The sequence below is a fragment of the Cydia amplana genome, chromosome 8, assembly GCF_948474715.1.
Source record: "Cydia amplana chromosome 8, ilCydAmpl1.1, whole genome shotgun sequence".
In the NCBI taxonomy this organism is placed as follows: Eukaryota; Metazoa; Arthropoda; class Insecta; order Lepidoptera; family Tortricidae; genus Cydia; species Cydia amplana.
The window spans coordinates 10,483,984-10,509,849 of NC_086076.1; the positions used below are offsets into that span (position 1 = coordinate 10,483,984).

Genomic DNA, 25,866 nt, shown 5'->3' on the forward strand with positions numbered 1-25,866 from the left:
CCTGTATTGTAGGTGAAAGTGAAAATTCAGAATAAATAAATGGGATGGTTACAATCAAGTTTGTTTTTTACTCTTTTTATCCTGACATCATTGACCTTAAAAATTCCAAGGTGGAAAGATTTGCTGGCTATGGATGAGGTCTTGGTGGCTCAGATGGCAGAGCGCTGGAGTATCGATCCAGTGGCCGTGAGTTCAAGTCTCACCCAAGACAGTAATTTTTCCACTTTTAAATTTATTCTAAGCTTAATAGCATCGTTTCTGCTTGTTAAAAATTAAAATCAGTTTCTACACTGTTTGTCATCAAATAAAACACATTATAAAAATGCAATATTCTTATTAAATTGTCATTTAGTGTTTCATGGCACGTCTTTGCATTCTCGCGTATCACAGCCTGCCTCGTTGGCTTCTCCTTATTTCTGCGGAAGAATTTGCATAAAATTAATATTTTATTTATTTAATCTTTATTGCATAATACATAGGTACTACCTACCAAATTGGGACTTTAGGCATTCTCTACCAGTCAGCAAATAAGTAAGGCCTGAGTAAAGCCTGGCCAGGAATATATGATCAATGATCACGCGCCATGTTGCGGAATTTCACTGGAACTATTTTTTTCATACTAAACTGAACTGTCACCCTATACATGAAAATAACAGCGCCCTCTTGTCAATGATCATATATTACTGGCCAGGCTTTAAATGAAATTGTAACAAAGATTAACAAGAACGAGAAATTATTCCTTTGTATCGCAAGTCATGAACCTTAGGACTTTTATCGTGACCCTGCCTCTGTGACCGGAGCGACATATCAATCGATCACGTGCCGACGGTTCAGTTTTGCGTCCACACCACACACGGACAGATTGGGCCAATAATTGTCCCGTCTGGACTGGCTTCACAACGGTAAAAATAAGTTGATACTAACCGTGTTGCAGGGTGATGCCTTCTTGACGAATTTGAACAGTGACTCGGCCATGTTCGCGGGGGTGGAGTTTTCGCAGGTTTCCAGTTTAGACACCACGCACGATGACAGCTCGTCCAACTTCTTGCATTTGTTCTGCACACAAACAGTTTTGATTACATGTGTGAATAAAAGTCTTCGAATTAGCTTATTATAAACTGAAATAAATTTCATATACTAAGATAAAGTGACCCAGGCCTCCAGTGCCCCAGGCTGGAATCGAACCAGCGTCCTCTGCTATCGCGGTAGGTGCCTGTTGCCACTCGGGCACCGGGCCACAGCGGCATAGGTCGAATTTTTCCAAGTATATGCACTTTTTACTTAAGGCTTATGGCGCCTCCTGGCCAGGTGCCTGTTTCGAATTAGCTTGTTTTACAAGGGTGGGTCAGATCTGGTGAGTGCACAGCTCGAGAGCTTTGTTCGTATTATTTAGGGTTAGGTTCCAAGATCTCCAAAAAATCGTTTTTAGGGTTCCGTAGCCAAATGGCAAAAAACGGAACCCTTATAGATTCGTCATGTCTGTCTGTCTGTCCGTCCGTATGTCACAGCCACTTTTCTCCGAAACTATAAGAACTATACTGTTGAAACTTGGTAAGTAGATGTATTCTGTGAACCGCATTAAGATTTTCACACAAAAATAGAAAAAAAAACAATAAATTTTGGGGGTTCCCCATACTTAAAACTGAAACTCAAAAATTTTTTTTTCATCAAACCCATACGTGTGGGGTATCTATGGATAGGTCTTCAAAAATGATATTGAGGTTTCTAATATCATTTTTTTCCAAACTGAATAGTTTGCGCGAGTGACACTTCCAAAGTGGTAAAATGTGTCACCCCCCCCCTGTAACTTCTAAAATAAGAGAATGATAAAACTAAAAAAAATATATGATGTACCATGTAAACTTCCACCGAAAATTGGTTTGAACGAGATCTAGTAAGTAGTTTTTTTTAATACGTCATAAATCGCCTAAATACGGAACCCTTCATGGGCGAGTCCGACTCGCACTTGGCCGCTTTTTTTTGTGATGTAATTAATGCACGATCCAAACTATAGGTAGTCTTACCTCAGTAGAGAGTGCCTTGGCTTCGTCGACAGAGCTGATGCCTCCCTTGATCTTCTCAGCACAAGCCTTGATGTCCTCCGCTTTCTCTTGGAAGCACTTGGGGCCGTCCTCGGCGATGAACACTGCAAAATGCAACTGTACAATAACATCTGGCCCTTATCAGTGATATAATAACTCCACATACGTAGGTTATAGGCGTTTCAAAATTGAAGCACTTAAATTGTACAAATTGTACAGTTGCTTTTTAGACGCGCCTAGGCAGGCGAGAAATGTGCACGTGCTAACTAGCTCCCGCACAACGAAAGAGCTAGTCAAGCTTATGTTCAACAATGAGTGCAATGCGAAAATAAATCACCAAAAATAGATTCATTCGTACTTACAAGCGATCCTGTCGCCATCCTTGTAACAAACGAAGTCGATGATCTGATCGGTGGCGTTGGAGGCGGTAGGCAGATGGACGCGAAGGTCGTTCGGCACGCACGGCGTCACGCCGGTGATAGCGGTGTTGATGCACGCCTTCAGCTGAGAAGATTTCGCGCAGTACCTGCAGAAAGGAAAAATCAAGACAAATTTGTAGAAGGATCACTTTTAACCTGAACTGAGACGGTATTGCATTGAGTGCAGACGGATCGCCTGATGCCGCAACACAAGAGGGGTTGTAACTGTTGTAAGTGCATTACCGGCTTTTAAGATGGGAGTACTCTCTTGAAGGTTCAGACGTGGTTCGCGGTAGGCCATCAGTATACAACAAAACCCATCAAGGCATGCCGTGTGCTCGTACGCCGTGCTTTAATAAGAGGCTGGAGTCATTACTTACTTCTTAAAGACCTCGTCGAGGGCACCATTAGGCTTCGCCTCCTCGATTTCTGTTTTGATTTGGTCAATGTTGAAGAGGCCCTTCAGACATTCCGTGAACGTATGAACGGCAGCCTGAAATAACATTAATTAAACATTTAAGGCTTTCAATGAAGTTGATTTTTCACCATCCCAACACGTAAGACTCGTAGAGGCTCTCTTTATTCTTCAAAAGCTGATGAGACAGTTTCATTTTGAGAGTGGCAAAGTAATTTAATGCAAAATTTGAATTCCTCATGTTGGCCGGTGGTAGAAGGATTTTTAAGTGATGATTTTGAATGATAAAATATATGTATTTAACAGCGTTCATTTAAATTTGATTTATAATGTTTTACGGTTAGTACCTACTCATGATTCCTGTTTTGGAATATTTCGCTTGCTCGGGTATCAATATTAGCACGAAAAGTTAACGTAAAGTTAAAACAATGTTGCCTTTGTAAGACAAATTCTTCAACTTCAACATTTACTCAGCAAATAGGCCACAAGGGCACTTTTACACGTCAACATTGAATTTAGGTACATACAAGCAAATAATAATAATACATCAATAATTATAATTATAATAAGTAATTACCTGGACTTCTGACGTCTTGTCTTCAGCGTTAGCTTTCTTGCAGACCTCGCCGATGGCAGTTCTAACTTGTTGCCGCTGTTCTTCCGTGACTTGGTATTCTCCGAGCACTCCTGTCAATGTTGATGACTTGTTAGTTTAGTCATTCGTCATAGTAAACCGTTTATTAGACGCTAAGAACCGACGACCGAACCGAAGCAAACACAAATAGTTGGGTATTTATGTTTGCTATAAATTAGCATTTTAACATGACTATCACGCCACTGTTATCATAAACTTCAATTTGGCTTGTTAATGCACTTATATTGTTACTAACGACTTCGTTATCGCATTGTTTACTGTCATAACTCATAACAATCCCAGCTAACCTAAGCGATATCACTTGACCTCGCAACCCCTATCTAGTGAAATGTGCCAACCGGAGTCCGGATGTCATCAACCCTACATGTGTTGACATGTATTTTTTTTTTCAAAGCAAGTAGCCAGGTAACAGAGACCCTACTGCAAATAACGAAGATAGAAATTCCGATTAGTCCTCAGTCATTAGGATTCAAATGGACTACATATATCCATTTCCATAAGTTAGGTATAAAATAACAAATACAACAAGCGGTCCCTCTCTGGTGGTCTAGCATGAGTTGCGTTCTCGCGCGCGACTCCATACATCTGGCGCGACTTCAAGTACGCGAGAACGCAACTCATGCTAGACCCAGGCGGTCTTGGCAGACATGAAATTTTTCATGGGGACCGTTTTTTTTTGTACTTCATATCGCAGACAACATAATTTGCCACGAATTGAGTATAAGAAGGTATATACGTAGGCATCATATACTGTACGTCCACTTCAATTCGCACTTACATATCACTCATATCACTTATTAAAGAGAAAATAAATAGTTCACTGCTGTATTTTAGTCACCTTTTACGAATGCGAATCAGGTATTAGGTACATAGTTAAAAATGTCACTATGTCACGAATTATTATCAAAACAAGTCGAATTTGCCTGCTAAATTATAAAGTATGATAGAAATGGGATCAAAAAACAGTTGTGGCGGGCGTTAAGCCGACTTGACAAGGTAAATTGGTAAATAGGTTGACCGGCGACAGGAAGAGGGGACGCCTTGAGTGGCTTTAGATAGCCATGCATCCACATTATGCATCTTCGAGTTTATTTTTAAAATGTTCTAAGTTCTAACCCACTAAACTATTGAGGAAGACATTATGCATTATTATGATATAAGCAAATATAGGTCACAGTTTTGAAAGATAGAAAGGTTTCACATTAAAAAAAAAGATGTTAGTTTCGATTCGAAAAGTTAATTCAAGTCGCATTTTTTGGTGCTAATGTGTAGAGAAATAGGTTGGTGGCATATTTGGATTTTTATTAGCTTTTATGTAATCTAGAAGCGCGCCGTCTACAATTGTCTTTCAACGGCTTTCCTCGGTAATTAATAATTATTTAGTTGTTATACGTGGTGGCAGCACCAGCACTTGTTTTTGTACGGTTCTCTGTTAAATATTAAACGAAACATAGTTTCAAAGTGTTATTTTTTTACATAAATGCTTAACTTTTTGTAAAAGAGAAGAATAATTAGGTTTCTTTAGTAGGTACTAGTAGATAGTTTTTCGACTTGATAGGTAATAATTCTTAAGATTAAGTACTAAACCTTTGCCCTTTGCAGATCTCAAAAACTTTTAAGTACCTACATGCAATCTACAAAGGAACCGAAATAGCTTTCTAATAATCCTATTATATATTCACTTAAACTTACCCACGGCCAGGACAACAACGAAAACGTATCTCAACATCTTATTGTAGGGTTAGAACACGCGTATGATGAAGACAAGACTTATTAGTGACAACTGAGAAGCTCAGTGGCTCCTAGGTCACTTTATATACGCGCGTTGAGTCACGGGGGTGACTATTCTGACGCGCGATAAGGAATGTTTGTGAGTTCTTGTATAAATAGCTAATCAATTTGAACCTTAAAAGGTAATATAATAATAACCGTGTTAGACTTTTAATGATCTGAGATAATGAATGCAGAAATGTTTGTCCGTATTTGTTGTTTCCTGTGTTCATATTGACAACAATGTCTGTCTTCTAATTTATATGCATACTAGTCCCTGCCCGCGATACCGGTCGTGTTGAAATTATTCAGTACCTGAACTACTTATAAAATGTCAATCCCCTTTTGTTTAAAATTGTTTACTAAATCCTTCTTTTTAACATAGTCCCAAACATAATATTTCTTGACGTTCTCATTTCTACTTTGCTTCTACAACATTATGGTAGAAGAGGCATCAAGATCTGGAGTAGGGCTTGCAAATATTCGAAACTTTCAGATATTCGAATATTCGACTTTTTCTGACGACGTATTCGAATATTCGAATAATTATTCGAATATTATAAAAAATAAGAAACGGAACGAGAAATCGGTTTATTATCGTTTTATTCAAAAGCTTTTTTCACATATTGCTAAAACTAAGGATATTTGGCAGAAATCCACTTAATTGACTAGATTTTATCATCCTACTATTTATAAGATGCCCACATTTCTAAAAACAAGTAAAACGCCAAAATTAGACGTATTTAATATTTCTAGATAAAACTTATTATAAATGCGTCTTTGTGTGAAATAATATAACTTTAACCATCCAAACACCTAGGAATGTAAGATATTTTTTTTAGTAGGTACCTAATTATTTTCCGATTTAAATTAACTTGTAATCACTCAGAGGCCTGTAAAAAGGCCTTTAATTTCATTGTATTTTGAATCTTTATTGACTTTATTTGTTTTGGCAAGTTATTATTCCGAATGGTCGGCTAATTATATAATATTGGAATATTTAAGGGAAAAAGTTAGTTGAGTACTGGGTGGATTATTCGTCAGCTAAAGGTGCATGGTTAGATTACCAAGTTGGGCAAGTTTGGTATGATTAAATTTGAGAATTGCGATAAGTGGCAAGGATTAGACTTCAAAAATTCGCTTAACGTACGCTTATACTGAATAAACAGAATGACCCTTTAACTTAAAACTTACGCACCGTAAAAATAACATACTTTTTGATTTCGTTTTCTTTTAAATTGAGTTAGGTTTCACTGTTTCATTATTTCCTTCGTATTTGGGTACCTACCCTTCCTCATTCACTGTAAATACCCGTAAAACACACAGAAACTGTAACTACAGCGGATGACATAGATTTTTTTATAGTAATAAAAAATATTCGAATATTCGAAACCTGAGCGGCCGAATATTCGAATATCAAAACAGGTCGAATATTCGACAAATTCGAATATTCGAATATTCGAATTGCAAGCCCTAATCTGGAGGCCGATTCGAACGTAAATTTTTGGCATCAAAATTATGTAATTTTTTATCATTCGCCCGTGCGTCATTCTTAAAGTAGAAACGCTGAACATGCCTTACAGTTGCCAGTCCACATACTTGCAAAGCAAATACACCATACCTACATAAATCATCCAGTGAATAATCAAATAATCATCATTATTACCTAGCTGGGTATTTACATTTTATCGACATAGCGTGTAATAGTTTATTTTACAATCAGCATCAAATAAATAGTGACGGCCAAAGTTATCAAATATATTAGGATCCTTAATAAAGGTCCGTAATAAAGGCGTCCAGTTTGGCTGTCACTAGAGTCTGTGCGGAAAGAGAAGAGTCGTGGAATGTATACACTTTATGATTAAAGTAATTAAGTACCCAACTATCTACAGTAGGAATATTCTAAGGTTTCCCACATACTTCCTTCCTTAAATTCGGACCAAAAAACCAACGATAAAAAAACCAACGATACTTAATTAAAAAGCGCAAATAGCGTCTGAATATTCCAAGAACTATACTAATCTATAGTTTGTTGTTCTCATATTGTCTTTATCACTAGCTATTTATCACTACCATTATCACCTACGTTAGGAATACACCCCCACATCGACGGCAGCATAACGACTGTATTGTGATCTGACGATGACCCGACGTCGCTTTCTGATAGAGTCAGACCAAGAATAGTCTGCAGCGGATTTGATAGCCCACGCAGTGCAAGTGTTATTTTAAACGTCAAACTTCTATGAAATTATGACGTATAAATGACACTTGCACTGCGTGGGCTATCAAATCCGCTGCAGACTTTTTTTGGTCCGACTCTAGCTGCACGGAATATCTCTTTTGACATGGTATGTTTATAAATTTTTTATATTTTTTATTCGAGAATATAATTTCTTTTTTAGATTTCCCGATGAAAAATAACTCGTCACTTGTCACATCTAAACACTAAATATGCTAATGAAATACAATGATAGGTACATCATGTCGATCTTAGGCGTTCTTACATAGTAATAAACCAAAAAAGCCTTTTATTTCTTGCAAGTAGTTATAATGTCAACATAAATTGAAAGGAATCAACATTTATTAGTTAAAATGTCATTACCTACATATTTTTACATGAACTCATTTAAAATAAAAATTACACAGTATAAGTATAATTCCTACGAACGAAGCAAGAATCCCTTGTATTGTTAGTCAGGTAATAGGTAGTAACAAGGGTTTTCCAATAAAAAACATTACTGCTGACGATTAGGTAAATGAGTAATTTTGTGATTCCGTGGGCTGTAAAGTCAGGATCGGCAACGCGCATGTAACACCTCTGGATGTACAGGCGGCCTAGCCAAGGTAACAATCGCTTGCGCTTCGCTAAATTCGCTATCGAAACGCTTTGTGTCTCTCTGTCACTCTTCTATATTAGTGCGATAATGATGACAGTTGCGTTTCGATCATGTTGGCTACGCGGCCTGATAGGGCTTGCAATTCTATTATTCGACCTTTTAATATTTGAATATTCGGCCGCTCTATTCTCGAATATTCGAATATTTTTTATTACTCGAAAAAAAATATTTCATCCGCTTACCCAGGTACCCAGGGTGGTATCTATCGAACGAGCGTCTTCTGCATTTGCGGCAAATGCCAGAAATTATAATATTTTAATAAAATAATTTGATCCGAAATAAATGTCATATACGAAGGAAAAAACACCTGGCACCTGTCCGGTAAACGGGGGACGCTGGTTCGATTCCAGCTTTGGACACTGGAGGCTTTGGTAATTTTTTCCTTCGTATATGAAATTTATTTCGGTTTATAGTTTATTAAACTACTTACCTACTTGAAAATATATTATACTAGCTGTTGCCCGCGACTTCGTACGCGTGGATTTGTATATTGGTGGTTATATATTCTATATTAGCTTAGAACATTATGCAGAAAACGATAGCAGTAGGGACTGCAGTTAATCATTTGTTAATTATTATACACAACCTGGCTACGAAGTTTCAAGCCCCTAACTGAATAAAATTGTTCTCGATATAATCCCTCTCAACCCCCAGCATATTTTCAAGTCCACTATTTAGTAAAACCTACTACCTAACTACCTATTTACGAAGTTTGAAGTTCCTAGCTTTAAATAAAATTTGAACTCTCTACCAACTTTCAACCCCTTCTTAAACCTTTTAGGGGATGAATTTTTAAAAAAGCTGAAATTACTTATTATGTATTATAATAATATGCCTTTATACAACGATTCAAGCCCCGCACTCAAAAAAATGTTTGACCTCCATACAAATTTTCAACCCCTTTTTTACCAACTTGAGGGAAGAATTTTCAACAATGCCGAAATTACTTTTCTTGTATTCTAATAATATGTCTTTATACAAAGATTCAAGTCCCGCACACAAAAATGTTTGATCTCCATACAAACTTTCAACCCCTTTTTCACCACCTTCGGGGATGAATTTTCAAAAACGCTGAAATAACTTTTCTTGTATTCTAATAATATGCCTTTATACAAAGATTCAAGTCCCGCACTAAAAAAAAATTTTTGGTCTCCATACAAACTTTCAACCCCTATTTAATCCCTTTCAAGGGATGAATTTTTAAAAACGCTGAAATTACTTTTCTTGTATTCTTATAGTATGCCCTTGTACAAAGATTCAAGTCCCGCACTCAAAAAAATATTTGATGTGCATACAAACTTTCAACCCCTTTTTCACCACCTTGAGGGATGAATTTTCCAAAACGCTGAAATTAGTTTTCTTCTCTTTTATTATAATACCTTTTTACGAAGTTTCAAGTTCCTAGCTTACAATAAAATTTGAACCCCAAGACAAACTTTCATCCCCTTTTTAACCCCCTTAGGGGTTGAATTTCCAAAAAACGTCCCATAGCTTTTTTTGTAATCGGCTATTATGCCTTTCTAAGAAGTTTCAAAGCATTTGTAATGGATTCAAACTTTCAACCCCTTTTTAACCATTTTATGGCATGAATTTTTAAAAACGCTGAAATCACTTTTCTTGTATTCTAATAATATGCCTCTGTACAAAGATTCAAGCCCGTTCTCACAAAAATGTTTGAACTCCATACAAAATTTCAACCCCTTTTTCACCACCTTGAGATATAAATTTTCAAAAACGCTGAAATTTTTTTTTTTCGTTTTAATACCTTTTTATGAAGTTTCAAGTTCCTAGCTTAAAATAAAATTTGTACCCTGTACAAACTTTCAACCCCTTTTTAAACCTGTTAGGGGATGAATTTTACAAAACGCTGAAATTACTTGTATTATCTTCTAATAATATCCTCAAATACAAAGATTCAAGTCCCGCGCTCGAAAAAATTTTTGATATCCATACAAACTTTCAACCCCTTTTTCGTCACCTTAGGGGGATGAATTTTCAAAAACACTGAAATTAGTTTTCTTGTGTTTAAATTTAATATCTTTTTGCAAATTTTCAAGTTCCTACCTTAAAATAAAATTTGCACCCCAAGACGAACTTTCATCCCCTTTTTAAATCCCTTAGGGGTTTGAACTTCCAAAAACGTTGCAATTACCTTATTTTGTAATCGGCTATCATGCCTTTCTAAGAAGTTTCAAAGCATTTGTTATGGATTCAAACTTTTAACCCCTTTTTTACCACTTTACGGGATGAATTTTCAAAAACGCAGAAATTTGTTTTCTTGTATTTTAATAATATATCTTTTTACGAACTTTCAAGTACCTAGCTTAAAATAAAATTTGAACCACATACAAACTTTCAACCTCTTTTTAACCCTGTTAGGGGATGAATTTTACAAAACGCTGAAATCACTTTTCCTGTCTTTTCATTATATCCCCAAATACAAAGATTCCAGTCCCGCGCTCGAAAAAATGTTTGATATCCATACAAACTTTCAACCCTTTTTTCACCACCTTAGGGGATGAACTTTCAAAAACGCTGAAATTAGTTTTCTTGCATTTTAATAATATATCTTTTTACGAACTTTCAAGTACCTAGCTTAAAATAAAATTTGAACCACATACAAACTTTCAACCTCTTTTTAACCCTGTTAGGGGATGAATTTTACAAAACGCTGAAATTACTTTTCCTGTCTATTAATAATATCCCCAAATACAAAGATTCCAGTCCCGCGCTCGAAAAAATGTTTGATATCCATACAAACTTTCAACCCTTTTTTCACCACCTTAGGGGATGAATTTTCAAAAACGCTGAAATTATTTTTCTTGTATTTTAATAATATATCTTTTTACGAACTTTCAAGTACCTAGCTTAAAATAAAATTTGAACCACATACAAACTTTCAACCTCTTTTTAACCCTGTTAGGGGATGAATTTTACAAAAGGCTGAAATTACTTTTCTTGTCTTTTATTAACATCCCCAAATACAAAGATTCAAGTCCCGCGCTCGAAAAAATGTTTGATATCCATACAAAATTTCAACCCTTTTTTCACCACCTTAGGGGATGAATTTTCAAAAACGCTGAAATTAGTTTTCTTGTATTTAAATTTAATATCTATTTGCAAAGTTTCAAGTTCCTAGCTTAAAATGAAATTTGCACCCCAAGACGAACTTTCATCCCCTTTTTAACCCCCTTAGGGGTTGAATTTCCAAAAACGTCGCATTTACTTTATTTTGTAATCGGCTATTATGCCTTTCTAAGAAGTTTCAAAGCATTTGTAATGGATTCAATCTTTCAACCCCTTTTTAACCCTGTTAGGGGATGAATTTTCAAAAACGCTGAAATTACTTTTCTTGTCATATAATAATATCCCCATATACAAAGTTTCAAGTCCCACACTCACAAAAATATTTGATCTCCATACAAACTTTCAACCCTTTTTTCACCACCTTAGGGGATGAATTTTCTAAAACGCTGAAAGTATTTTTTTTGTATTTTAATAATATATCTTTTTACGGACTTTCAAGTACCTAGCTTAAAATAAAATTTGAACCACATACAAACTTTCAACCTCTTTTTAACCCTGTTAGGGGATGAATTTTACAAAAGGCTGAAATTACTTTTCTTGTCTTTTAATAATATCCCCAAATACAAAGATTCAAGTCCCGCGCTCGAAAAAATGTTTGATATCCATACAAACTTTCAACCCTTTTTTCACCACCTTAGGGGATGAATTTTCAAAAACGCTGAAATTAGTTTTCTTGTATTTAAATTTAATATCTATTTGCAAAGTTTCAAGTTCCTAGCTTAAAATGAAATTTGCACCCCAAGACGAACTTTCATCCCCTTTTTAACCCCCTTAGGGGTTGAATTTCCAAAAATGTCGCATTTACTTTATTTTGTAATCGGCTATTATGCCTTTCTAATAGTGATGGGTAGGACATCAATTTAAAATGAGTTTGTATGAGTACCTCATTTTCTAAAATGAGGTGTTACAATGTCTTACTTCAAATGAGGTGAGGTACTAGCATATTTTCAGCGTCGACTATTCCATTAATTCCAACGGCGACAAAAATATTTAATGTATATACATATTTATGTATTCATCACTTCCTTTATAAATAAATAAAAGTAACATTTAATTGGAGTGCAATTCTGGAGGTTAAGAATAGAACTTTTAGGAGAAAGATAATTTTAGAATCAAGTAAAATGAATAGTGAAGTAAGACATTTTTGCGGTACGAAGTACTGCGACAAATTAACAAAATGAGTGGTACAAATGAGGTGCCTCACGAGTGAGCGACTCAACACTACTTTCTAAGAAGTTTCAAAGCATTTGTAATGGATTCAATCTTTCAACCCCTTTTTAACCCTGTTAGGGGATGAATTTTCAAAAACGCTGAAATTACTTTTCTTGTCATATAAGAATATCCCCATATACAAAGTTTCAAGTCCCACACTCACAAAAATATTTGATCTCCATACAAACTTTCAACCCCTTTTTCACCACCTTGGGGGATGAATTTTCAAAAACGCTGAAATTAGTTTTCTTGTTTTTTAATATAATACATTTTTACAAAGTTTTAAATTCCTAGCTTAAAATAAAACTTGTACCCCATACAACCTTTCATCCCCTTTTTAACCCCCTTAGGGGTTGAATTTTTCAAAATCGCTTCTTATCTCTTGTACACTTTATAAATGCAACCTAGTGTGCAAATTTCAACTTTCTAGCTTTTGTAGTTTCGGCTCTGCGTTGATGAATCAGTCAGTCAGTCAGTCAGTCAGGACACTTGCATTTATATATATAGATTATCATAGAAAAAAAAAATTGTTCTTAGAAAATAATTTGATGTTTCCTAGTTGTTTTTATTGCAAAAAGTGTTTATTTTAGTAACGCCCATCTAACTCTTCCTGTTGTTACATCGACTTTGGAAAAGTTACATCATTTGTTTTGTTTATCCCTTCATGAGCATATTCTGCTTTTCCGATAATTGTTCTGTTTTGCCAATCGCACTTGCCTACTACGACTTAATTTATACGCCTGTCGCGGCTTGGACGAATGATAAGAGCTAATTAATTACAAATACCGACGTAATGTAGTATACTTACATATTATTAGTAAATCCGTCCGACACTACGCATATAAATATAATCGGACTGTCTGGGATCTCGTGTCTCAAGCAAGCAGCAGAGTAAATTGTGTCATCTTTAAATAAATAATAGAAAATGAGGTCGTTTATAACGTGTGTAACCAAAGTTGCTGTGATATATGTGTTGGCTGTGTTCGTGCTGGGAGATATAGCTTCTAGCGCCCCCACGGGACTCGAGGACAGAGACGCGTTGCCCGACGTGCCAGGTAGCGTGCCATACGAGAAGACGACACCATTAAATACCTTTATGGGTATTTACCCTGAAAAACCCGTAGAAGAGAGATTTGTACTAAGAATGCTGCCATCAGATATCCTGTATACGAAGCACGGAGGATCTACTACTACAACTCGAGGACCAGCGTTCAGAATCAAAAAGTTTGCAGGAAGGCGGCACAACGTTTTAAATTATTAAAGTTCTTTAAAATTAACTTAAAATCTTTAATATTTTGTGATGAATGTAATGATATGGTATTAATAAAATATTATTTGTTAAGAAATAAATCTACTTATCGGTGTCTCACACGAATGAGTTGAATGGTTTTCATACCGATGGCTGATAACTTTTTGACCCCGGCACAGTCGTGCGTTAATTGTGGGTATCTACTGATTATTCGGTCGACGAAGAGAGTTTTCGTTTATAGTATTTATAAAACTGCATAATTTGATTCAAACCATTGTTATTGTTTGTTAGTTTGAATTGGCAATTAAAAACCGCTTAAACGAGTTAAGTTTTATTTTGTCTGTCGTCAAACTTCTATTTTTCAGTGGAGGATAAATGTATCAAACGTATCGAAAAAGACCGAATAACGTACCTTAATCGTTTGTTCAGAAACTAACATTTTATCCGTTAATGTACCTATATTTTTCCATAATTTCTCCTACCTTCTAGTGGAAAAATGGGAGGTTCATCGCCTAGGGTCGTTGTCACCGAAATCAGTGAATGTACCTATGTAACTAACATTATTATTATTACTTGTTATTACGAATGGGAAGGGGACGTCGTAGACTTTGTACCGACGAAGGAGGAAGGAAGGAGGAGGAGAAAATTGTCTATCTGCCTCATGTCACTCAAATGTCGCAAGAGCGATAGAGATGACCAGTCATATAGTTTTTTCGATTTTCGCGGTATGTCGTAGCAAGGTCGTAGCCGTCTCGCATCAGGCAGGCAGATGATAAAGAAAATTCAACACAATACTTTTGGATCCTGATACGATAAGAGGTATAAGTATTTAATGTATTTCACTTAATTATAAAAAAAAGATACAATTCTCAGATAATAATCATAACAAGAATAACTATTATAGGCATGTCAAATTGTACTACAATAATTTAGTCAGTTATTTACTTAAAACTCTTTAAAACCTCAAAACGAATGGATTCTAAATTATGAAATTTACCTATGTAAAAATATTATGACATTACTATTCATTAGAAATACTAACGTGTGATTTGCAAATAAATAATGTACACTTTCTGGTATGAAAATAAAAAATAAAAAAAAATCTATTTTCCCTGTGTACACACCTAATGACGGAATAAAATGGTTTCTCTACTATTATGTAGGTTGGTATCACATTTTATGGCTAATATAAAATATTTAAATACATCTAGGTTTACAAATACATTATTAGGTGTATAAAACAAACAGCCTTTAGTTTCTGGCACTCAAACGTTTTTAAGTCAAAAGTTTTTCAAGTAATCGTGACAAGTTGTAAAACTATGGTATTCAAAAAAAATCATAATCATAATGATATTCCATCAAACTTTAACGTTGCCAAGACATTAAGTTGGCAAATCAACAGGGCATCCGGCTACTAGCTTTTACTGCATTGAAACTTGATTAAACCTGACCTGGGGGCCTAGCCAACATGACAATCGCTTTTAGAAAACGAAACGATACGCTATCTTTTGCATACATGATTTACGTTTATCTTAGCGCTTCGTTTCGCTTTATTTTTCAACTAGCGCCCGGCCCCAGCTTCGCACGGGTTAACAAATTATATATAAACCTTCCTCTTGAATCACTCTATTAAAAATAACCGCATCATTATCCGTTGCGTAGTTTTACATATCTAAGCATATGTAGTGATAGTGATTGTCATCTTTGCTAGGCCCCGAGGGTCACGGAACGCACGCTTTGTTTTGTCCGCGCTCAGAGCGTGCATTTCATAGCCGGGGCGTGACGAGTATTTTAATGGTGGTCGGTGTGGTCCTTGCGGTCCTGCAGCCACCGCATGTAGGTGCGGAAGGTGTCGTCGTCTGCTGCGCACGGCGTGGCCTGCCGCACGTGCGCGAGCAGCGCGCGCATCATGTCGCCCGGCGCGGCGGGAGAGCACGTGCTCACAGTCTCCACCAGGCATTTTGATAGCTCGTCGAACTTCGTGCAGCGTTCCTGAAGAATACAATAGGCTACACACACACATACACCACAGGAGGTATCTCGCCCGCGAGATAGACTAGGACTAATAGGACTAGAGGGACGGATAGTCTATCTCGTGGGCGATATACTGATGCTGATGTGTTCAAGTGCTAAGCTTACAGATGAAGTTAGATGTTGCAGAATCATTTTGAGAGTTCCTAATATCATACATATAGGTATGAGGACTAAGTTTGTATGAAAAGGCGATTTCGCACGGGTCCCCCACTTTCATGAAGCTGTCGGCTCAATTAGAACAATGGTTATTATAAGATGTCACGCCGATACGATACCGATCTGTCAGTGTCAAAAGTGACATTACTTCAACCAAAACCGTCACTTTTGACACTGACAGATCGGTATCGTATCGTTGTGACATCTTATTAGCATTGTTCGAATTGGGCCGAATTCTTACTTTAACCGGTTGCACGCCGTCCATTTCGCTCAACACTTTCGCGGCGCAGCCGTTCAGGGAGCCCGCGTTCTGCTGGAAGCATTGAGGACCGCTTTCTTGAATGAACACTGAAAACGAAGGCAACCAATTAAAGTATGATTCCGTTAGAACGGCCCGAGTCCAGGCCGAGGTATCCGACACTTCGTTTCCTATAGAGAGCGTCACGTGATCACCGGTTACCTGTCGTAGAAAATGAAGTGTCGGTTGCCTCCGCCTGGACCAGGGCCGTTCTAGCGTGAGTCATACTAATATGGATATTTACATTATAAGTATTATTAAGATCGAGGTGTTTATACTGTTTACCGAGGGTATATAAATACAGGGGGATGTATATGTTAGGTAAAACCAGGATTGGTAGTAATTTTAACTAGGCTTAAAGTCTCAGCTGTTTGAACTCTCGTAGAGTCTGTGCGGAAAGAGAAGAGTCGTGGAACGTATTGGGCCCCATACAAAGAGCACATGACAGGTAGTGCCCTCCAAGTAGGCTCCGTAGACAAAATGCCCATCGCTAACGCTACGCAGCGAACGAAACGCAACTGTCGATCACCGTTACACTAATATGGAAGAGTGATGAGAGACACACAATAAAGCGATTCGATAGCGAAGCGTAAGCGATAGTCACCTTGGCTAAGCCGCCAGTAACAGAGTCCGGCCATAGAGAAAAAAATACATAGAGTGCTCACTCCATACATCAGTTTTAGTACCAAAAAGACTATTAGCATCTAGCATCGAGTAGGGGAACTATCAGTACTGCTACTTGACAATAGATGTAGCAGTACTGATAGTTCCGCTACTCGAAGCTAGATGTAGACACTGAAATTAATAGTCTGAACTGATGTATGGAGTGAGCACTCTTGTCTTACAATATTTCTCTTTGGTCCGGCGTAGATAACAGTGTGTCGTAAGGCCTGAGTGGACACTCGAAGCGGAGCGTTCGACGGGGCGTGCAGCGTGGCGTCGAGCTCCCAAGGGATTTGAGCAGCGTGCACTAAGGCCGCTACTATACGTTTGCATGCACGCCGCACGCCCCGCCCCGCTGCACGCCCAACTCGAGCGTCCACTCAGGCCTTACGCCTTACGTGCGATCCTCTCGCCGTCGTTATGGCAGACGAAGCCGAGCAGCTGGTCGATGAAGTTGTGCGCGGCGGGCAGGTCGGCGCCGGCCACGCACAGCCCCACGCTGTCGATCAGAGAGTAAGTGTAGACAACACTTACGTGCGATCCTCTCGCCGTCGTTGTGGCAGACGAAGCCGAGCAGCTGGTCGATGAAGTTGTGCGCGGCGGGCAGGTCGGCGCCGGCCACGCACAGCCCCACGCTGTCGATCAGAGAGTAAGTGCACGCGGCCAAGCGGCCTGTGCGTGCGCAGTACCTGCGACCAAACGACTAATTACTATAGCTGGTCAAACCAATTTGTCAGTAAATAAGAACAAAAAACTATACTCATCCTTTTCTTCTGGATGCTAATAGTCTAAGACAAAGATAGTATGATTCTCTCTGTCTATGTCTGAAATAAGACAGTTCTTTGACAAATTTTACCAGTGTAGGCTAAGTATAGGATAAAGGGGATAATAACTTATTATGGTAAAAAATCCGGGCAAGTGCGAGTCGGACTCGCGTTCCAAGGGTTCCGTACATTAAGTCTGACTCACGCTTGACTGCACATTTTTAATATGTTTTCCTGTCATCTATAGGTACAGAGCTATTTTGTGTATTTTTTTCAAAAATTTAAACGCAGTAGTTTCGGAGATAAGGGGGGGAATGGTCGGACAGACAGACAGACGCACGAGTGATCTTTTTTCCTTTTGAGGTACGGAACCCTAAAAACGGATTTGTTGGAAGTTTGGCTGCGTGTGATAGATTTGTATCGTGAAATCGAATAAGTCCTTTGAAGTCTACGCATTTTTTACTCGACTGCGGCCAAGGTAAAACAGGAGGCTAATTTATATACCTACTTATAAGTGCATGGACACAAGAGTGGGGTAACGGGTTTTATTGTTGATCTCCGATCTTTGATATAAATTTGATGAGCAGGGAATTAGGTACGTAGGTACTACGAAGTATAATGGCAAAGAATAAAAGTACTAACTTTTTGAAGACTCCATTGAGGTCATTATTGCGGATGGCAGTCGCCACTTCCTCCAACAGGACTTCGTCCTTGAACAGGCTCACGGAACATTTCTCGAAGTTTTCGATTGCATCCTGTAAGATAGTTAACGTCTGATTACCTATTATAACGCACCAAAAGTAAATTTTTTATACCATTTTTCTCTCTTTAGTTAGGTACAAATAAATGATCATGAAGGACCTATTGTAATTCACTACTGAGTTTTTACCTATTAGTCGATCCCTGCCATTAGTCGATCCGTGGTTTGGCCTCCACTTAGGGACACAGTTGTCAGTTCTGTTCTGAGAATAACTACTCGTATGCTCTTATAAGACTATTTGCCTCTTCAGCAGCCCACCCTACCAAGTTTCCTGTAAACCAGCGGTCGGCAATTAACCTTTTAGCAACCAAGGGCCACATAGTAGGTAACGAAGTTGACGCGGGCCGCACTTTGTTAATATTTATGACTAGATTAGACATTGTCGTTTGTCAATATTACAAACAAAATAGCCAGAGAGACTCGCGGGCCGCAAGTAACAGGTTCACGGGCCGCATGCGGCCCGCGGGCCGCGGGTTGCCGACCGCTGCTGTAAACCTACGGTCCCCGGGGAAGTTACGCTCATTGAGCAAGCACGCCAGATACGCTTATAATAGGTACAAGTAAAGAAAGGTGTGTCACTGTCGCGAGTTTCAGATAAAGAAACTGCGCTCATTTAATTTAAAATTTAATAGGTCTCACCAGAACTTGTGGAACTTTGTCTTCAGCGCCACTTTTCGTACAGAGTTTGGTCACATACTCCGTTATTTGCTTCTGGTCAAAGGCGTTGTACTTCCCCCACGCGTCTGAAAAGCAGTTGTTTCCAAATAACAAACTAGGACGACAGCCAATCATTCAATAACTAAATTGGTACTAAACTGTTTATCACAAGACCGTCGATTGATTCGATTTCGTACTTATTCTTAAGGACACTTGTTAATTCTTATAATGTATAGGTACCAAATTGTTTTTAAGAATTAAATACAATATAGAAAAACTTACCGACAGTTAAAACAGGAATTAGAGCTACAAGTAGAGAAAGTATCCAAATCATTGTGAAGCACAATTGAGCGCACTGTGATTCGCTTCTGCAGACAGATGGCAACTGAGTGGTCCTGTCCCGAGTAGTCCTTGTACACGTATAATGTACCTGTGTTGCTCTATCATTCCGTATACAGGCATTTTAAGAGTTGCCCAATTATTGCTTAGTTTATAGGTAATAGCAACATTAGCAACAAAAGTACGTACGTCCATACATTGCCTCGCATTAAATTTATTAGCTAATTCTAAAAATTTAGCGGTTTTTGAACAATCGGCCCAAGCAGTGGTAACTGAGTAGGTACTTTTAATAGGTACCTATAATGGTATTGATCATAGTGTCTTTGGATACCCTACTTCTATTTATGTCAATTTTGTGGTCTCATATGTAATCAAATTGAATAGGAAACATTCGAAACAATGTACTATTTATCGCTGTAGGCAGGTATAGGTATAGGTACAGGCCCAGGCTTAATTGCCCAGGGCCTACGAACTTGTACACTTCTGTTAATACTACGCGTTAGTGCAAGCGCGTACGGTTGATTTCTTTTATTCTATCCGCCATCACCTACTCATTAGTATCCATCAAAATAAAACTAGTGTCAGACCGAGGTTCGGCTTAGTCCATGTTTATGCCGAAACCTGCTAAAACCGAGACCGAAGTTTTGGACACTACCAAAAATACAATTTCCGCGCGGCCAAATGTTTCGGCAGTTTTTTGGGCTGAGGCTGAAACATGACTTTTTATATTAAAACCAAAACTTCGGTCGTACCTACACTAATAAAACTATCAGACAGTATTCAAATCTCCTGATGCACGATTAGTATCGCTACATAAAATAGGATTAGACCGACGCCCAGACTCTGCCGAGCGCTACTTGACATCAAACCGATTGAGATGTCAATTGAACATGAATAAATGGGACACATGCCAGGTAGATTTCATACATTTGTATGAACTGGTATGTAGATACTTTTGTATGTAGGTATTTCATAACTGGAAAACATGATACTTATGGTGCTGAGCTAATACAAATGTTTGACCTCGCTAATGAGTCTAATGACATTGAAATTGGCTTATTGGTTTCGGCTCATTAAACACCATCAAAAAGTATTTAGGAGATACCTAAATAATAAATAAGAGTGCAAAACTGGATAACTACATAGGGTAACATAGGTACTAACATCTTTCTCTCAACTTTTGATGGATGTAACAATATATTTTTCACCTCAGCAGCTCGAACAAGGGTACTTTGCTACTTAAAAACAGTGAGCAAAATCGCATTTTGCTCACTGAGTGAGACAAAATGAGCAAAATGCGATTTTGCTCACTGTTTTTAAGTAGCAAAGTACCCTTGTTCGAGATGCTGAGGTGAAAATTTAATTCTTGGTATATCTTAAGAAAACATGAGTGAATAGAGGTAAGTGATGAAGAAGGATTACATTTTTCGGGTTCTCTAATATGTTCTCACTGCTGAGGTGAAAAGTTTTGTGAACTACACGAGATCAAAGTTATTTACATCTCGTGCGCTTTTGAGTCCCTTACTACGCTCAAGATTCTAAATTAGATTCACTCGCTACGCTCGTGAATCTATTATAGAATCTTTCGCTTGCACGGGACTCAAAATAAGCACTCGAAGAAATATCAAACTTTGATCTCTTGTTGTACAAATAACTATAGTATTTGTGTATGTACTATGTATGTATGAATTTTTATGATTTTATATTGAACATACTATATTTATTTATTTATATTATGGTTTTATTTATTCAGCTCAATCAGACGTTGGAATATAATTATACTAGTTTAGGAAATCTAGCTTTTATATTTTATACAATTACCCAGCAAGGCAGGGGATACTATTTTAAATGCATGCAATATATTTATTCTTTGGCGGTACATTACAGAAACACCACATAATTGGGATACATATTTTAAATCATTATGAAGAAAGACTCGACAGGTCTGTAGATTTAATGACCCTTCGTCTTTATATCCGAAGTGAGGACGGTATGCTGTACGTTCAGATCGTTTTCTCTCTTCCAAATCTCGAGTTCCGCACTCCGCACTTCTAATTCAAGTTTTATTTTCATAAGCTGATCGATATCTTTACCCGCATCTGTCCTTCCAGTTGAAGTGTCCACTGTTCCTTCAGTTCCTGCGAGTGCGACTGCTTCTATATTTGCATGTTGTACCTATAAACATATTAGGCAGGTATTAGACAATATGAAAACGTGTAAGAAATGGTTACAGATAAGTAAATTTTGTATTTAATTTGTTCGAACAAAAGTTACTTGAATTCAGTAGGTCATTTGCGGATGGAAACTTGAGATGTTTGAAATCTAAGTAGTTATGTATCTGTATAGAGAGAGATTAATACAAATACTTATATGTAGGTATAAAGCTGGCGGTTCATGTGCTCTATATATACATAATATAGGTCTAGTACCAAAGTCGGTATATTCCATGCGTTGAAATGTAGGTAGGTAAGTATTCATAATAATATAGGTACGACTAATACGACCTACGAGTAATAAGTATTAGGTAGGTAGTGTTCAATTTCATTAAACTTTATAAACTGTGTACTATGTATCAACTACAAATCTTGGGATTCTCTAATCCACCCATTAGTTTCAGGATATAACACAATTCAGTGTCACTGACCCCAGAGCAAGAAATGCTTTCTAAGTAGACATTGTGGAACTCCTGGCCCAGTTGTTCGATGGCTGGGTTCGGGCAAATCTTTATCGCCGTCACCAAACACTCCAAGCTCCGGTCCAGCAAGACACATCTTTCCTATAATAAAAAAAAGCGGCCAAGTGCGAGTCGGACTCGCCCATGAAGGGTTCCGTATTTAGGCGATTTATGACGTATTAAAAAAAAACTACTTGCTAGATCTCGTTCAAACCAATTTTCGGTGGATGTTTACATGGTAATGTACATCATATATTTTTTTTAGTTTTATCATTCTCTTATTTTAGAAGTTACAGGGGGGGGGACACACATTTTACCACTTTGGAAGTGTCTCTCGCGCAAACTATTCAGTTTAGAAAAAAATGATATTAGAAACCTCAATATCATTTTTGAAGACCTATCCAGAGATACCCCACACGTATGGGTTTGATGAAAAAAAAAATTTTGAGTTTCAGTTCGAAGTATGGGGAACCCCAAAAATTTATTGTTTTTTTTCTATTTTTGTGTGAAAATCTTAATGCGGTTCACAGAATACATCTACTTACCAAGTTTCAACAGTATAGTTCTTATAGTTTCGGAGAAAAGTGGCTGTGACATACGGACGGACAGACAGACGGACAGACGGACAGACGGACAGACGGACAGACAGACAGACAGACAGACAGACATGACGAATCTATAAGGGTTCCGTTTTTTGCCATTTGGCTACGGAACCCTAAAAAAGTATTATGCAAGATTTTCGTAAGCAGTTGGAGTCTGAGAGGTTTGAAGCATTTTATTAAAATAGCGATGTGACAGACGGACAGAGTCGAACCATAAGGGTTCATTTTGTACCTTTTTGATACGGAACCCTAAAAAGGGCCGAAACACAATATTTATAATATGTTACTCGTACATTGCTTCAGATCACCGAGTTTAAAAAAAAGTCGTAAAGCTTTTTTGGATCCCAATACGGCTGGCATAAATTTAATTGGGCATCTTGATGCTTTCTTCGAGGGATTCTTAATCGATGGGAATCCTGAGTTTTTGACTTTCGCTCGATAGAAAAAAAAAATACGAACATAGGTTTAAATAATGCTCTTTAAAAATTTGTAACAAATTTTGCACAAAATATGAAAATTGCTTTGCATTGCGGCAAATGGTCGATCGACTGAATTCATTGTACTCTGTAGTCAGTTGAATATTGCATGCAAGTTCTCACGCCCCGTGTAAATGGGGCATTATTATAACTAAACTAACTAGCGCACGGACGGAGGGCACTATATAAGTCTGCTAATAAGTGAATTTGCCCTGCAGGTTTACAATGGTGTGCTATAATTATTAAGAGGATAATGTTAATATCCAGAGAGGAAAATGAGGACTACGTTTGTATGAAAAGGCGATTTCGCGCGGGAGCTCCACTTTCGTCTTAATAGACGTGGCGTACAAAGGGTTAAAAAGAGTCCGGGATACGAAAATTCATTTCGTTTACGTAGCCTAACCCCCCAAGCGTATTTCTAGTTCGGTTTGTCGAATTGGACTTACTTACCCTTTCAGACTTCGTGAATAGTGAACTAGCTTTTCCGTATACAGATTCGCAATATGAGATATTAACCATCGTGTCACTAATGCACCGTGGACCACCCGCTTGAACAAATGCTGAAAAAAAACACGAAAATATTATTTTTTGCTTCGTAAATAAAATAGTGAGCGCTACGCGTTCAGCGGCGGTAGCACGGTCGTAATTTTATCGCTTGTCACCATGCCTGTCACGTGCGCTCGTACAAGTATGTAAGTGCGCAAGTGACGGGCATAGTGCCAGGCGACAAAAATTAGACCATGCTGCGCCCGCAGTAAATGATGTGGCCATCGCCTCCTAGATAATGGAACCTTTCACACGACTGCACACCAGTACTCTCCAATTGTCCGTTCCCGGACACTCCTTAATAATCTTTTATCTTTTGCACCTGACTGCGACTTGTTTGCCGACCAAAGTCGTAAACTTTTTAAAGATTTTTTACGTTTCTGCGAATCAAACATGCAATAGGTAGCTTATTAATCGCTTTATTATTACTTACTTAATTTTACTACTTAGTTTTACAGTGCATTGGTGTTAGCTGTAAAGCTGTAAAATTGGATTTCAATAAATATCAATATCAATCAATATCAATGATAAGGTACTGCTTTGTATTAGGCATTCAAGGGTGACCATGCTTGTAAGAAAACCTTTACTTAACGAAAAGGCCTAGAGCTCGGTATGTATGTACTTACTGGTTATCCTGGCTCCATTATTGTCGCAAACGAAGTCGATCAGAGTGTCGGTGCTCTTCACCGCAGTGCGGTCAAATCCGGCCGGCAGGCATGCAGTCATTCCTACGACCAGGTCGCTGACACATTCCTTTATCTGCGGAGCTTTAGAACAGAACCTAGAAAAGGGGGTTTTGTTAGTTTTAAGTTTATTGTTATTTTGTAGTTACAAGACTGGGAGGCTGAACTGAGACTGTTTTAGACAGTCTGTGAAATTCTGTTGACGACGCCAAGGCACGACCGTGAGCGTCCGACGCCACGCCTTCTCAAAGATGGGCGTTCGATTATGATGGAGAGGATTCACACCGTGAGTGTATAATGGAGGCCCTAGTAGGGGACCCCGCGTGCCCCTCCATATACATGGGCATAAGTAAGAACAAGAACTACTACATATATAAATACATTTTAGTGTGATAGCACCACGATAGCACTTACTTTTGAATTACTTTGTCATATACTCCGCTTTTCATCGCTTTTTCTATTTCATACAAGAACATTTCAATATTGGTCACGTCGTTCAAACACTTTGCGAGTGTTATCATTGCAGACTGAAATAGAAATAAATTACATGTATGTAAGGTAAACGTACTAGTGCTCGACATGCTAATGCCCAATAGATGACACCCTGCTGTCACCTCTATTGACAATGACTTAAGTTTCAAGATGACATGTACTGGGACCGCGTCGAGCACCAGTACGTTTACCTTATATTATAAATAAATAATCTTTGATAGTATCACGTATCGCGAGGTTACCAACGTTATTTTAAATACTACCATTAGGAGAACTACCCTTTGGCCACCTTCGGTTTCCATCATAAGATCGGCTCGATGCCGTGCCGGCCGCTCTTTCATAATTATACCTGAATTGAGCCCTATAGGTAGGTATATCGAATGTCAGGAACTGGGACAAAATGTAACTAAAAATCTATTTTTTTATTCGGTAGACTGAAATAGTATAGTATAGTATTCATAGTATGAACATAAAATGTCATTTCATACTATGAAATGTCATTTTAGTCTACCGAATTAAAAAATAGATTTCTATTTGTTGCACCATTTTTGAGAAAAGCACTATATACGACTCGGCTGGAAGGCTACTTGCTGGCTTCGGATTCAATTAAACGGACTCCCAAGGTCGTCCGTTTAAAACGAATCCTCAGCCTGCAAGTAGCTACTTCCGATCCTCGACAATAATGTACTATTAACTAACAGGGCAAGGTAAATAAAAGCTTGTATAATAGAGGAGTCAAACGGAATGTAAACTATAAACTATCTCAGTATGTCAAAAACTACGACGTATAATTCTCCATTTTTTAAGAACATAGGTACCTTGACTTCTGACGTCTTGTCTTCGGCATGAGACGCTTTGCATAATTCCGTAGCCACTCGTTGACTGTATTTACCATAAGGAGAATTATCAGGAACAGAGAACGTGAAGCTGCCGAATATTCCTGTCAATGGAAAATACATAATGCAACTTTAGGGAT

General features: G+C 37.9%; 3 protein-coding genes across 3 annotated transcripts; all 3 read right to left on the reverse strand.

Annotated features, from left to right (window-relative positions):
- Nucleotides 1–314: 314 nt before the first annotated feature.
- On the reverse strand, nt 315–5,363 carry LOC134650276 (27 kDa hemolymph protein-like). Its single transcript, XM_063505235.1, has 7 exons — nt 5,224–5,363; nt 3,454–3,563; nt 2,842–2,954; nt 2,405–2,568; nt 2,025–2,146; nt 925–1,056; nt 315–416 (listed from the first exon to the last, which is right to left on the reverse strand). Exons 1-7 carry the CDS (start codon nt 5,258–5,260, stop codon nt 411–413), a joined length of 684 nt encoding a protein of 227 aa, XP_063361305.1. The 5' UTR covers nt 5,261–5,363; the 3' UTR covers nt 315–410.
- Nucleotides 5,364–15,501: 10,138 nt separating this feature from the next.
- LOC134650269 (27 kDa glycoprotein-like) lies at nt 15,502–19,501 on the reverse strand. Its single transcript, XM_063505227.1, has 6 exons — nt 19,361–19,501; nt 19,061–19,164; nt 18,304–18,416; nt 17,432–17,586; nt 16,178–16,284; nt 15,502–15,738 (listed from the first exon to the last, which is right to left on the reverse strand). The coding sequence occupies exons 1-6, from the start codon at nt 19,410–19,412 to the stop codon at nt 15,538–15,540; spliced, it is 732 nt and encodes a 243-aa protein (XP_063361297.1). The 5' UTR covers nt 19,413–19,501; the 3' UTR covers nt 15,502–15,537.
- Nucleotides 19,502–24,315: 4,814 nt separating this feature from the next.
- LOC134650440 (27 kDa hemolymph glycoprotein-like) lies at nt 24,316–25,849 on the reverse strand. The gene is made up of 3 exons (XM_063505394.1): nt 25,709–25,849; nt 24,813–24,925; nt 24,316–24,496 (listed from the first exon to the last, which is right to left on the reverse strand). The coding sequence occupies exons 1-3, from the start codon at nt 25,847–25,849 to the stop codon at nt 24,316–24,318; spliced, it is 435 nt and encodes a 144-aa protein (XP_063361464.1).
- Between the last annotated feature and the right edge of the window lie 17 nt (nt 25,850–25,866).